Raw genomic sequence first — 14,210 nt, forward strand, 5'->3', positions numbered from 1 at the left:
TTCTTCAGGACCAAAGCTGGAATTGAAATAAAAAAGGAAAGTGAAGCTTCTGCTCGTCACCCTCTCCCTCCGGTCCTCATTAATACAAATGATCCCAATACGTATGATTGATGGAAAGATCTTAAATCAATACAGATGTATTTATTATAAACGTTAGTCCTTAACATCTATCACTGTGTATATCACCATTCAAACATCTTTTAAAAGTTGAACAAACCACACAGCTCAGTAAAGACTGTGAGATGTTGACTTTATTTGATCATTTCAGTAAAAACTAACGTTCATATTTCTCTCTTTGATTATAATACTGATGAACGTTCAGAACAAAGCACTTTGGCAACTTACCACATACGTTTAGCTTAATGAGCACCGTAACTTTCATGATATCATTTCTCCGTCATAATCGGTTGTTTCCGTGAACGGCCGACTGTTGTGATGACAAATGCTGCGGCTGCAATGCATTGTGGGGCAGAATTTTCTCCTCTTCTTTCGGTTAGTGAGGTCCAGTGGTTCCTAAGCTAAAGGAGGTTATAAAGGAAGTTTGAAACCTCCTTTCCTTTCATTTGGAGAATTGGAACGGCACTTATCATGGCTGCCACTGACGTACTTCCGGGTCATTTCACTCCGTTAGGAATGTTCCTAAGCTAAATGGACTATTGGAATGCAACCCAAGTCTCACCATGGAAACCTTTGATCTCTGGACACCTCGTTAGCTCAAATACCTGTGTCATGGAACACGATGATGTCATCCAACTGACATGCTCAGAGCAGCAGACTTCAGGTAATGGTTAATGGTCCAGCCCTCAACAGCTCTACGTCAATTATGGGGTGTCATCATATGCCGTTTCCATGAGATCCATCTGAGATCTCACCAAAGGCTGTTGCCATGGAAACGCATCCCTCGCCATAAAACACGATGTCGCTGTAGCTCCAATAGACACGGTCCGGTCGTCCCACAATCTTCACCTGTATATCACCTATCCATGCCTCAACAGCTCTACGTCAAATCTGACATCTCATCATATGCCGTTTCCATGGAAACGCATCCCTCGCCATAAAAGACGATGTGGCTATAACTCCTATGAACATTTTCAAAAAGTGATCAAACTTCACAAGTGTGCTAACTAAGTCCAGCCGTGAAGACATCTACGGGACAGTTTTGAGATTTCTTCAAATGCCGTTGCCATGGCAACACAATGCTCACCATGAAACACAGTTCTCATAACTTCGGTGAAAATGCTCCAAAACTTCACAGGTTTGGTAACGCATCGGAGCATATTATGAGATGTCATCAAATGTCGTTGCCATGGTGACAGATCATTCGCCATCAAGTTAGTTCAAAAGTTTGCAGTTCAAATATTCTGCTGCTTTTCACTTTCTTCTCTCATCAAACATTCAAGCCCCCAGTGTTCATGCATCATTTCAATCTAAATTCTTCACTTTCTTCTTACACATTACATTTCAGCATAGCAGTTTAGCGTCAGCTTTTCAGCATAAAGCATTCCCACTAGCAATTTCTTCAGGAATTGCATTCTCTAGTTCTATATGCAAACCCCAGCCATTTGAACTACAATACAGTTTCCAAGTATTCAACAGAAATTCAGAACATATTAACCATCTTTTATTTATCATCATAAAAAACCAACAACAGTCATTCATTCTTCAGACTCCAGCTTTCATCTGGTTGTTGGGTGGCAGGGCCTTGCCCAGGTGGGTCCCCACGGTCAGTCCAAACTCCTTGGCGGCATGTTTCTCATGGACCTCAGGCTTCAGCTGGTAACCCTTCTCCCCATCAAAGCAATCCAAGGGAGTGAAAGCAAGTGGGTTTTCTCCCAGGAGGCCTTGCATGCGCGTGCGCCAGCCCTCCAGCATGGTCCCGCGTGCCTCAGAGGGAACGTGAGAGGGGGCCCAGAAGATCTGAGGAGCCAGAACCTGGAAGCCACAGTAGTGCAGGATGCCATTCTGGAGGAAACAGAGAGATACAATTAGTGATGATGCAGACAATAAATAAGTTTCCTCTGGAACAGCTTTATGATAATCATTGATCCAAATAAAATACCTGCAGTGGCCAAAGAGTGACATTCATGTCTCCATTAATGCCATTTGAACTGAACATGGACTCCTGAGACCCAGTGGTGAAGGAGAGCATGGCCTTCTTGTCCTGTGGAAAAAGACAAGATCTACTGTAAGTAGGGAGAGATAGAGTCACAATAATGCAAACCTCTTGATTTGCTTTGTTACCTTGAAGATTCCCTGGCTGTAGCGCTTCTCGTGGGTGAAGGCAAAGCCCAGTGTGAACACCCGGTCCATCCAGCCCTTCATGATGGCAGGAACAGTGAACCAGTACATGGGGAACTGAGAAGTAGTTCTTAAGGTTAGTTCATAACAGAGGCATGGCTTAACAAAACAGAAACATACCAATTCTGGCTCTACCTGAAAAATGACGAGGTCGGCCTCAGTGAGTTTGCGTTGTTCTTCAGTGATATCAGCAGTAAGCTTTCCCGCCTCCCATGCCAGTTTGGTCTCCTCTCCGTAACAGAAGTGATCTGCATTCTTAACTTTTCCTGCAGGGAAAATAAATGTTTGCGAGTCTGAAGACCAGTTTGAAAGCTAAACTATTTATTTTCAGTGAGGTATTTACCAGTGATGTCCTCAGCTGTAGCAGTGGCCTTAAACGTCATGGCATACAGGTCAGATACTTCTACTGCGCAGCCTTTAGCAGTTAAAACTTCCACCGCAACGTCTTTGGCTGCAGAGTTGAAGGAGCCAGAGCTCTGGTGTGCATACACAATCAACACTTGCTTTGACACTAAAACAAGAAATACATGATTCCAATGAGAACACATCAGAACAGAAACACATGTATTAGATTCAATCTGAACATGAGCTATACACTCAAGCCCTCAGCAAATACAAGAACACAAAGTTAAAAACATACCCATTTTGAAGCAGGAAATTGTAAATGCTGGATTTTACAATTAGACTGTGTGTTGAAGGAAAGGGTGGCTCATGCTAGAGCAAACTGAAGAAGCTGCTTTTATACTCCACACAACTCAACATACTGCCTTCTGGCTCATTTCTCACAGGTGCTGTCGATCAGCAATCAAGGTCACTGACCAATCAGATGGCAACTACCAGGACTCATCAATCTAGTATCTACTCTACATGTATTCACTGAATTTCGGCAGCATTTTAAATGTGGAGAAACTTTTCTACCACTACAAGCCAAGTATGTGTATGTGTTTATCCAGCTGCAGATTTAACCTGTTTTTAACACGGTATACACTTACAATAGAACAGTTGCAAAAACATTTTGTCAGGAGGAGCGGCTCAACTCCGAGTCCCTCCCGGATGACCGAACTTCTCACCTTATCCCTAAAGGCCCTGTCACACTGTTCCGAAATTGACACCCGATGGACACACGAATATGGAATTGTGAATTTCGCACGAAGATGGCCCCGAACCACACACAAAGGCAACATTTACATTACATTTAAGACATACAACTGCAATGAAAGTACCAAAATCAATTATGTTACAGTACTATGATACTGTACTGATATCTTCAGACTTTGTTCTTTACTTTATCCGTCGTTATATGTAGAAAATATTACGTTTTCTCCGTAATGTTGTTTCCATAACAACAACAACTTCCTGTCAACTGTCCTTCAAAATAATATATTATATCCTTTTTAGTTTCACAGAACACAAATTGGGTTATTTACATAATATATTTACATGATTTTGTTGTGCAATAAAACAACCCGATGGACACACGATAAAGGAAATGTTCAAATTCGGCTGTGATCGTAGCAACATCGGGCCATTCGTGAGGGCATCTTAAGCCATCGTATGACCGCCGGTGGAGTTTCTCAGGCTCCGGCAGCAACTTCGTGAGCGGTGGTAAAATCTTTGGCATGCCATAAAATTGCCGAAGGACCTTGCGAAGGTTCATTTTCGTGTTGAATTCGTGTGTCACTTGTGCCCTTCGTAAGGCCATCGTGAGGGCATCTTGTTATCATCGGTGCCATCGGGCATTCGCCCCGATCAGAGTGAGGGCGAATGCCCGATGGCACCGATGATAACACGAAGATGAGACGATTTGACAAGATGCCCTCACGATGCCTTACGAAGTTGCCGCTCACGAAGTTGCTGCCGGAGCCTGAGAAACTCCACCGGCGGTCATTCGATGGCTTAAGATGCCCTCACGAATGGCCCGATGTTGCTACGATCACAGCCGAATTTGAACATTTCCTTTATCGTGTGTCCATCGGGTGTCAATTTCGGGACAGTGTGACAGGGCCTTAAGGGAGACACCAGCCACCCTGCGGAGAAAACCCATCTCGGCCGCTTGTATCCGCGATCTCGTTCTTTCGGTCATGACCCATCCTTCATGACCATAGGTGAGGGTAGGAACGAAAAAGGCCCGGTAGACAGAGAGCTTTGCCTTCTGGCTCAGCTCCCTTTTCGTCACAACGGTGCGGTAAAGCGACTGCAGTACCGTTCCCGCGATTCTCCGTTCCATCTCACACTCCATTGTTCCCTCACTCGAGAACAAGACCCCGAGATACTTGAACTCCTTCACTTGGGGTTAGGACTCATTCCCTACTTGGAGTGGACAGTCCATCGGTTTCCTGCTGAGAACCATGGTCTCAGATTTGGAGGTGCTGATCCTCATCCCAGCCGCTTCACACTCGGTTGCGAACCGATCTAGTGAGTGCTGAAGGTCGCAGACCGATGAAGCCATTAGAACCACATCATCTGCAAAAAGCAGTGGTGCAATCCTTAGTCCACCGAACTGCAGACCCCCTCCCCCACGACTCGAAATCCGATCCATGTATATTACAAACAGGATTGGTGACAAAGCGCAGCCCTGGCGGAGGCCAACCTTCACCGGAAATGGGTCCGACTTACTGCCGAGGACCCGGACACAGCTCTCGCTTTGGAAGTACAGAGACTGGATGGCCCTGAGTAGAGACCCCCTCACCCCCGCAGCACCTCCCACAGTAACTCGGTCATACGCCTTCTCCAAGTCTACAAAACAAATGTAGACCGGATAAGCGTACTCCCAAGCCCCCCCAGGATCCTTGCGAGAGTAAAAAGCTGATCCGTCGTTCCTCGACCAGGACGGAATCCGCATTGATCCTCCTCTATCTGAGGTTCGACAATCGGCCTGACCCTCCTTTCGAGTACCTTACGGCCCGTCTACACTACAGGCATCGAAAAATGCTTTCAAACGCGTCGCCCATTCATTTGAATGGGGTGACGTAGAAGAGTTTGAATCTTCGCCGAACTGCATTGTGGGGAGCGGAGTATGGCTTTGCAAGCATCGTGAGCATCAAAAGTTGAGCAATGTTCAACTTTTGATGCTCCCGAAGCTGGCATCAGCCAATCAAAACCCGTTTATGCAAATCCCGCCAGTACAAGCGCTAGCCAATCAAACCGCGTGCAAGCTGGGAGAGCCAGACCGCAGTTCATTTCCTCATATTCCAAACGAGAAATTACGGTAGCAAATCACCCGGTTCTTTACGACCAGAACTATTTACCGTGATACAAACCGGAGGAAGCAGGCATGGAGGGAGGTGGCAGAGACAGTGGGTGAAACTGGTAGGTTTCTGTCTGTTTGGGGATTTTATCTCCAGTTTACTTCGTTTTAACATTGCTATTGCTTTGTATGTCGGGGGCGGGAGATTCATGTGATTGGTTGTTGGTCACGAGAAATCGCCAAGCCTCAGACACGCCCAGCTTCAAGATTTGTTGATGCCTGTAGTGTAGACGGGCCGTTAGAGTAAACTTTCCCGGGGAGGCTGAGTAGTGTGATGCCTCTGTAATTGGCACACACCCTCTGATCCCCCTTTTTAAAAAGGGGAACCACCACGCCGGTCTGCCACTCCTTTGGTACTGTTTCCGACTTCCACGCAATGTTGATGAGACAACAGTGTTATATAAATTCAGGTAAAATGCTGAGAAGTACAAATGCTTTACTGGCTCTAATTATTGTATCTGCAAACCCCAGCCATTTGAACTACAACACAGTTTCCAAGTATTCAACAGAAATTCAGAACATATTAACCATCTTTTATTTATCATCATAAAAAACCAACAACAGTCATTCATTCTTCAGACTCCAGCTTTCATCTGGTTGTTGGGTGGCAGGGCCTTGCCCAGGTGGATCCCTACGGTCAGTCCAAACTCCTTGGCGGCATGTTTCTCATGGACCTCAGGCTTCAGCTGGTAACCCTTCTCCCCATCAAAGCAGTCCAAGGGAGTGAAAGCAAGTGGGTTTTCTCCCAGGAGGCCTTGCATGCGCGTGCGCCAGCCCTCCAGCATGGTACCGCGTGCCTCAGAGGGAACGTGAGAGGGGGCCCAGAAGATCTGCGGAGCCAGAACCTGGAAGCCACAGTAGTGCAGGATGCCATTCTGGAGGAAACAGGGAGATATAATTAGTGATGATGCAGACAATAAATAAGTTTCCTCTGGAACAGCTTTTTGATAATCATTGATCCAAATAAAATACCTGCAGTGGCCAAAGAGTGACATTCATGTCTCCATTAATGCCATTTGCACTGAACATGGACTCCTGAGACCCAGTGGTGAAGGAGAGCATGGCCTTCTTGTCCTGTGGAAAAAGACAAGATCCACTGTAAGTAGGGAGAGATAGAGTCACAATAATGCAAGGCAAGTTTATTTATATAGCATCTTTCAACACAAGGCAATTCAAAGTGCTTTACAAAAAATGAAAGACATTAAGAAAATGGCATTTAAAATCAGTCATTAAAAAGAAAAGCTAATAAAATAAACATTAAAAGAAAAAATACATGGATAAAAGTTACAGTGCAGTTTAAGATATGAATAGTTCAATTAAAAGCAGCAACAAAAAGAAAAGTCTTCAGCCTGGATTTGAAAGTAGTCAGAGTTGCAGCGGACCTGCAGGTTTCTGGGAGTTTGTTCCAGATATTTGGAGCATAATAACTGAACGCTGCTTCTCCATGTTTAGTTCTGACTCTGGGGACAGAAAGCTGACCAGTGCCTGAAGACCTGAGAGATATGGATGGTTCATCATTTAGCAGGAGGTCAGAAATGTATTTTGGCCCTAAACCATTCAGTGCTTTATAAACCAGCAGTAGTATTTTGAAATCTATTCTTTGACACACAGGAAGCCAGTGTAAAGACTTCAGAACAGGAGTGATGTGATCCACTTTCTTAGTGTTAGTGAGGACTCGAGCAGCGGCGTTCTGAATCAGCTGCAGCTTTCTAATAGATTTTTTAGTGAGACCTGTGAAGACACCATTGCAGTAGTCCAGTCTACTGAAGATAAAAGCATGGACAAGTTTTTCCAAATCCTGCTGTGACATTAGTCTTTTAATCCTAGATATGTTCTTTAGGTGATAGTAGGCTGATTTAGGAACTGTTTTAATGTGACTGTTGAAACTCAGGTCAGAGTCCATGACTACACCTAGAGTTCTGGCGCTATCTGTTGTTTTGAACATTGCAGACTGAAGCTCAGCGCTAACTTTTATACGTTCTGACTTGGCTCCAAAAACCATTACCTGAGTTTTATCTTTGTTTAATTGGAGAAAGTTCTGACACATCCAGTCATTGATTTGTTCAATGCACTTACTCAGTGTTTGAATTGGAGCATAGTCTCCTGGTGACATTGTTACGTACATGTGTGTCATCCGCATAGCTATGGTAACTTATTTTGTTGTTTTTCATTATCTGAGCCAGTGGTAGCATGTAGACGTTAAAAAGAAGAGGCCCCAAGATGGAGCCTTGAGGTACCCCACAATAAGGCAAACCTCTTGATTTGCTTTGTTACCTTGAAGATTCCCTGGCTGTAGCGCTTCTCGTGGGTGAAGGCAAAGCCCAGTGTGAGCACCCGGTCCATCCAGCCCTTCATGATGGCAGGAACAGTGAACCAGTACATGGGGAACTGAGAAGTAGGGCTTAAGGTTAGTTCATAACAGAGGCATGGCTTAAAAGAATAACACATTTTTATTCTGGCTCTACCTGAAAAATGACGAGGTCGGCCTCAGTGAGTTTGCGTTGTTCTTCAGAGATATCAGCAGTAAGCTTTCCCGCCTCCCATGCCAGTTGGGTCTCCTCTCAGTAACAGAAGTGATCTGCATTCTTAACTTTTCCTGCAGGGAAAATAAATGTTTGCGAATCTGAAGACCAGTTTGAAAGCTAAACTATTTATTTTCAGTGAGGTATTTACCAGTGATGTCCTCAGCTGTAGCAGTGGCCTTAAACGTCATGGCATACAGGTCAGATACTTCCACTGCGCAGCCCTTAGCAGTTAAAACTTCCACCGCAGCGTCTTTGGCTGCAGAGTTGAAGGAGCCAGAGCTCTGGTGTGCATACACAATCAACACTTTCTTTGACGCTAAAACAAGAAATACATGATTCCAATGAGAACACATCAGAACAGAAACACATGTATTAGATTCAATCTGAACATGAGCTATACACTCAAGGCCTCAGCAAATACAAGAACACAAAGTTAAAAACATACCCATTTTGAAGCAGGAAATTGTAAATGCTGGATTTTACAATTAGACTGTGTGTTGAAGGAAAGGGTGGCTCATGCTAGAACAAACTGAAGAAGCTGCTTTTATACTCCACACCACTCAACATACTGCCTTCTGGCTCATTTCTCACAGGTGCTGTCAATCAGCAATCAAGGTCACTGACCAATCAGATGGCAACTACCAGGACTCATCGATCTAGTATCTACTCTACATGTATTCACTGAATTTCGGCAGCATTTTAAATGGGGAGGAACTTTTTTACCACTACAAGCCAAGTATGTGTATGTGTTTATCCAGCTGCAGATTTAACCTGTTTTTAACACGGTATACACTTACAATAGAACAGTTGCAAAAATATTTTGTCAGGAGGAGCGGCTCAACTCCGAGTCCCTCCCGGATGACCAAACTTCTCACCTTATCCCTAAGGGAGACACCAGCCACCCTGCGGAGAAAACCCATCTCAGCTGCTTGTATCAGCGATCTCGTTCTTTCGGTCATGACCCATCCTTCATGACCATAGGTGAGGGTAGGAACGAAAATGGCCCGGTAGACAGAGAGCTTTGCCTTCTGGCTCAGCTCTCTTTTCGTCACAACGGTGCGGTAAAGCGACTGCAGTACCGCTCCCGCTGCTCAGATTCTCCGGCCCATCTCACGCTCCATTGTTCCCTCACTCGAGAACAAGACCCCAAGATACTTGAACTCCTTCACTTGGGGTAAGGACTCATTCTCAAATTGGAGTGGACAGTCCATCGGTTTTCTGCTGAGAACCCTGGCCTCAGATTTGGAGGTGCTGATCCTCATCCCAGCCGCTTCACACTCTGTTGCGAACCGATCCAGTGAGTGCTGAAGGTCGCAGACCGATGAAGCCATTAGAACCACATCATCTGCAAAAAGCAGTGGTGCAATCCTTAGTCCACCGAACTGCAGACCCCCTCCCCCATGACTACGCCTCGAAATCCGACCCATGTATATTACAAACAGGATTGGTGACAAAGCGCAGCCCTGGCGGAGGCCAACCCTCACCGGAAATGGGTCCGACTTACTGCCGAGGACCCGGACACAGCTCTCGCTTTGGAAGTACAGAGACTGGATGGCCCTGAGTAGAGACCCCCTCACCCCATACTCCCGCAGCACCTCCCACAGTAACTCCCTGGGAACTCGGTCATACGCCTTCTCCAAGTCTACAAAACACATGTAGACCGGATAAGCGTACTCCCAAGCCCCCTCCAGGATCCTTGCGAGAGTAAAAAGCTGATCCGTCGTTCCACGACCAGGACGGAATCCGCATTGTTCCTCCTCAATCTGAGTTTCGACAATCGGCCTGACCCTCCTTTCGAGTACCTTACGGCCCGTCTACACTACAGGCATCGAAAAATGCTTTCAACGCTTCGCCCATTCATTTGAATGGGGTGACGTAGAAGATTTTGAATCTTCGCCGAACTGCATTGTGGGGAGCGGAGCATGGCTTCGCAAGCATCGTGAGCATCAAAAGTTGAGCAATGTTCAACTTTTGATGCTCCCGATGCTTTCGAAGCTGGCATCAGCCAATCAAATCCCGTTTATGTAAATCCCGCCAGTACAAGCGCTAGCCAATCAAACCGCGTGCAAGCTGGGAGAGCCAGACCGCAGTTCATTTCCTCATATTCCAAACGAGAAATTGCGGTAGCAATCACCCGGTTCTTTACGACCAGAACTATTTACCGGGATACAAACCGGAGGAACCAGGCATGGAGGGAGGTGGCAGAGACAGTGGGGGAAACTGGTAGGTTTTCGTCTGTTTGGGGATTTTATATCCAGTTTACTTCGTTTTAACATTGCTATTCTTTGTATGTCGGGGTCGGGAGATTCATGCGATTGGTTGTTGGTCACGAGAAATCGCCAAGCCTCGGACACGCCCAGCTTCAAGATTTGTTGATGCCTGTAGTGTAGACGGGCCGTTAGAGTAAACTTTCCCGGGGAGGCTGAGTAGTGTGATGCCTCTGTAATTGGCACACACCCTCTGATCCCCTTTTTTAAAAAGGGGAACCACCACCCCGGTCTGCCACTCCTTCGGTACTGTTTCCGACTTCCACGCAATGTTGATGAGACAACAGTGTTATATAAATTCAGGTAAAATGCTGAGAAGTACAAGTAGTGCTTTACTGGCTCTAATTATTGTATCTGCAAACCCCAGCCATTTGAACTACAACACAGTTTCCAAGTATTCAACAGAAATTCAGAACATATTAACCATCTTTTATTTATTTATCATAAAAAACCAACAACAGTCATTCACTCTTCAGACTCCAGCTTTCATCTGGTTGTTGGGTGGCAGGGCCTTGCCCAGGTGGTTCCCTACGGTCAGTCCAAACTCCTTGGCGGCATGTTTCTCATGGACCTCAGGCTTCAGCTGGTAACCCTTCTCCCCATCAAAGCAGTCCAAGGGAGTGAAAGCAAGTGGGTTTTCTCCCAGGAGGCCTTGCATGCGCGTGCGCCAACCCTCCAGCATGGTACCGCGTGCCTCAGAGGAAATGTGAGACGGGGCCCAGAAGATCTGAGGAGCCAGAACCTGGAAGCCACAGTAGTGCAGGATGCCATTCTGGAGGAAACCGGGAGATACAATTAGTGATGATGCAGACAATAAATAAGTTTCCTCTGGAACAGCTTTATGATAATCATTGATCCAAATAAAATACCTGCAGTGGCCAAAGAGTGACATTCATGTCTCCATTAATGCCATTTGCACTGAACATGGACTCCTGAGACCCAGTGGTGAAGGAGAGCATGGCCTTCTTGTCCTGTGGAAAAAGACAAGATCTACTGTAAGTAGGGAGAAATAATGCAAGGCAAGTTTATTTATATAGCATCTTTCAACACAAGGCAATTCAAAGTGCTTTACAAAAAATGAAAGACATTAAGAAAATGGCATTTAAAATCAGTCATTAAAAAGAAAAGCTAATAAAATAAACATTAAAAGAAAAAATACATGGATAAAAGTTACAGTGCAGTTTAAGATATGAATAGTTCAATTAAAAGCAGCAACAAAAAGAAAAGTCTTCAGCCTGGATTTAAAAGTAGTCAGAGTTGCAGCGGACCTGCAGGTTTCTGGGAGTTCGTTCCAGATATTTGGAGCATAATAACTGAACGCTGCTTCTCCATGTTTAGTTCTGACTCTGGGGACAGAAAGCTGACCAGTGCCTGAAGACCTGAGAGATATGGATGGTTCATCATTTAGCAGGAGGTCAGAAATGTATTTTGGCCCTAAACCATTCAGTGCTTTATAAACCAGCAGTAGTATTTTGAAATCTATTCTTTGACACACAGGAAGCCAGTGTAAAGACTTCAGAACAGGAGTGATGTGATCCACTTTCTTAGTGTTAGTGAGGACTCGAGCAGCGGCGTTCTGAATCAGCTGCAGCTTTCTAATAGATTTTTTAGTGAGACCTGTGAAGACACCATTGCAGTAGTCCAGTCTACTGAAGATAAAAGCATGGACAAGTTTTTCCAAATCCTGCTGTGACATTAGTCTTTTAATCCTAGATATGTTCTTTAGGTGATAGTAGGCTGATTTAGGAACTGTTTTAATGTGACTGTTGAAACTCATGTCAGAGTCCATGACTACACCTAGAGTTCTGGCTCTGTTGTTTTGAACATTGCAGACTGAAGCTCAGCGCTAACTTTTATACGTTCTGACTTGGCTCCAAAAACCATTACCTGAGTTTTATCTTTGTTTAATTGGAGAAAGTTCTGACACATCCAGTCATTGATTTGTTCAATGCACTTACTCAGTGTTTGAATTGGAGCATAGTCTCCTGGTGACATTGTTACGTACATGTGTGTCATCCGCATAGCTATGGTAACTTATTTTGTTGTTCTTCATTATCTGAGCCAGTGGTAGCATGTAGACGTTAAAGAGAAGAGGCCCCAAGATGGAGCCTTGAGGTACCCCACAATAAGGCAAACCTCTTGATTTGCTTTGTTACCTTGAAGATTCCCTGGCTGTAGCGCTTCTCGTGGGTGAAGGCAAAGCCCAGTGTGAGCACCCGGTCCATCCAGCCCTTCATGATGGCAGGAACAGTGAACCAGTACATGGGGAACTGAGAAGTAGGGCTAAGGTTAGTTCATAACAGAGGCATGGCTTAAAAGAATAACACATTTTCACTCTGGCTCTACCTGAAAAATGACGAGGTCGGCCTCAGTGAGTTTGCGTTGTTCTTCAGAGATATCAGCAGTAAGCTTTCCCGCCTCCCATGCCAGTTTGGTCTCCTCTCCGTAACAGAAGTGATCTGCATTCTTAACTTTTCCTGCAGGGAAAATAAATGTTTGCGAATCGGAAGATCAATTTGAAAGCTAAACTATTTATTTTCAGTGAGGTATTTACCAGTGATGTCCTCAGCTGTAGCAGTGGCCTTAAACGTCATGGCATACAGGTCAGATACTTCTACTGCGCAGCCCTTAGCAGTTAAAACTTCCACCGCAGCGTCTTTGGCTGCAGAGTTGAAGGAGCCAGAGCTCTGGTGTGCATACACAATCAACACTTTCTTTGACACTAAAACAAGAAATACATGATTCCAATGAGAACACATCAGAACAGAAACACATGTATTAGATTCAATCTGAACATGAGCTATACACTCAAGGCCTCAGCAAATACAAGAACACAAAGTTAAAAACAAACCCATTTTGAAGCAGGAAATTGTAAATGCTGGATTTTACAATTAGACTGTGTGTTGAAGGAAAGGGTGGCTCATGCTAGAGCAAACTGAAGAAGCTGCTTTTATACTCCACACCACTCAACATACTGCCTTCTGGCTCATTTCTCACAGGTGCTGTCGATCAGCAATCAAGGTCACTGACCAATCAGATGGCATCTACCAGGACTCAACAATCTAGTATCTACTCTACATGTATTCACTGAATTTCGGCAGCATTTTAAATGGGGAGGAACTTTTCTACCACTAAAAGCCAGGTAAATGTACATTTTTAATCCAGCTGCAGATTTAACCTGTTTTTAACACAGTATACACTTACAATAAAACAGTTGCAAAAACATTTTGTCATTCATTTTAATGTTTGCTTTATCCCCATTTTAGCCGACCCAGAAAGAGACACAGCGTAGGTTTTTCGTGTCTCTTAAGCATCTTTTAATACAGAGGCCCTGCAGATCTGAAGGATCAGAACGAGGATACTATTCTAGAGCTGGAACGACAATGTGCAGAGCTACAAAAGGCATTCTACAAATATGCATATTTTGAAAGTTATAGGCACCTAAGATCAAATCATAGTTTGGTGATGGGAGGATTAGATCAAAATGACAGGGTTGACAGAATTTAAGTGTTTGAAATGAAGTGTTACAGATTATTTTTGTCAAGTCTCCTGACCACAGAAGTTAACTTGAGAAACTTCAGTGAATAGTCAACTTGGCTCCAAGTTTAGCAATCAGTGAAATCTTTCCCAACAGGAGTTTGATGGACGTCGTGTCGCAATACTTAACATTGGTAAACCTAAAGAAAATTGTATACAACCGGTTGCCATAACGACATATTGTGTGCATTGCCATTAAAGCTGAATGAGTCAAATAACTGTTATATAAATATAAGTGCTTTACTTGATTTATTGGCTCCAATTATTGTATCTGCAAACCCCAGCCATTTGAACTACAACACAGTTTCCAAGTATTCAACATAAATTCAGAACATA

The 14,210-nt window shown here is 44.5% G+C and overlaps 2 protein-coding genes and 1 pseudogene across 3 annotated transcripts; all 3 read right to left on the minus strand.

The window, feature by feature from the left end:
* Nucleotides 1-1,599: 1,599 nt before the first annotated feature.
* On the minus strand, nt 1,600-3,025 carry LOC117533613 (ribosyldihydronicotinamide dehydrogenase [quinone]-like). Of its 2 annotated transcripts, XM_034197464.1 has the most exons (6): nt 2,939-3,025; nt 2,642-2,809; nt 2,434-2,564; nt 2,242-2,355; nt 2,060-2,161; nt 1,600-1,962 (listed from the first exon to the last, which is right to left on the minus strand). In XM_034197464.1, the coding sequence occupies exons 1-6, from the start codon at nt 2,940-2,942 to the stop codon at nt 1,663-1,665; spliced, it is 819 nt and encodes a 272-aa protein (XP_034053355.1). In that variant the 5' UTR covers nt 2,943-3,025; the 3' UTR covers nt 1,600-1,662. The 2 variants fall into 2 exon arrangements, with proteins under 2 accessions (XP_034053355.1, XP_034053354.1); XM_034197463.1 differs by having other exon boundaries at nt 2,242-2,564.
* A 3,032-nt stretch (nt 3,026-6,057) lies between these two features.
* LOC117533608 lies at nt 6,058-8,593 on the minus strand (annotated as a pseudogene).
* A 2,041-nt stretch (nt 8,594-10,634) lies between these two features.
* LOC117533611 (ribosyldihydronicotinamide dehydrogenase [quinone]-like) lies at nt 10,635-13,298 on the minus strand. The gene is made up of 6 exons (XM_034197461.1): nt 13,189-13,298; nt 12,892-13,059; nt 12,684-12,814; nt 12,494-12,607; nt 11,207-11,308; nt 10,635-11,109 (listed from the first exon to the last, which is right to left on the minus strand). The coding sequence occupies exons 1-6, from the start codon at nt 13,190-13,192 to the stop codon at nt 10,810-10,812; spliced, it is 819 nt and encodes a 272-aa protein (XP_034053352.1). The 5' UTR covers nt 13,193-13,298; the 3' UTR covers nt 10,635-10,809.
* Between the last annotated feature and the right edge of the window lie 912 nt (nt 13,299-14,210).

This window comes from Gymnodraco acuticeps, unplaced genomic scaffold (assembly GCF_902827175.1).
Source record: "Gymnodraco acuticeps unplaced genomic scaffold, fGymAcu1.1, whole genome shotgun sequence".
Taxonomy (NCBI): Eukaryota; Metazoa; Chordata; class Actinopteri; order Perciformes; family Bathydraconidae; genus Gymnodraco; species Gymnodraco acuticeps.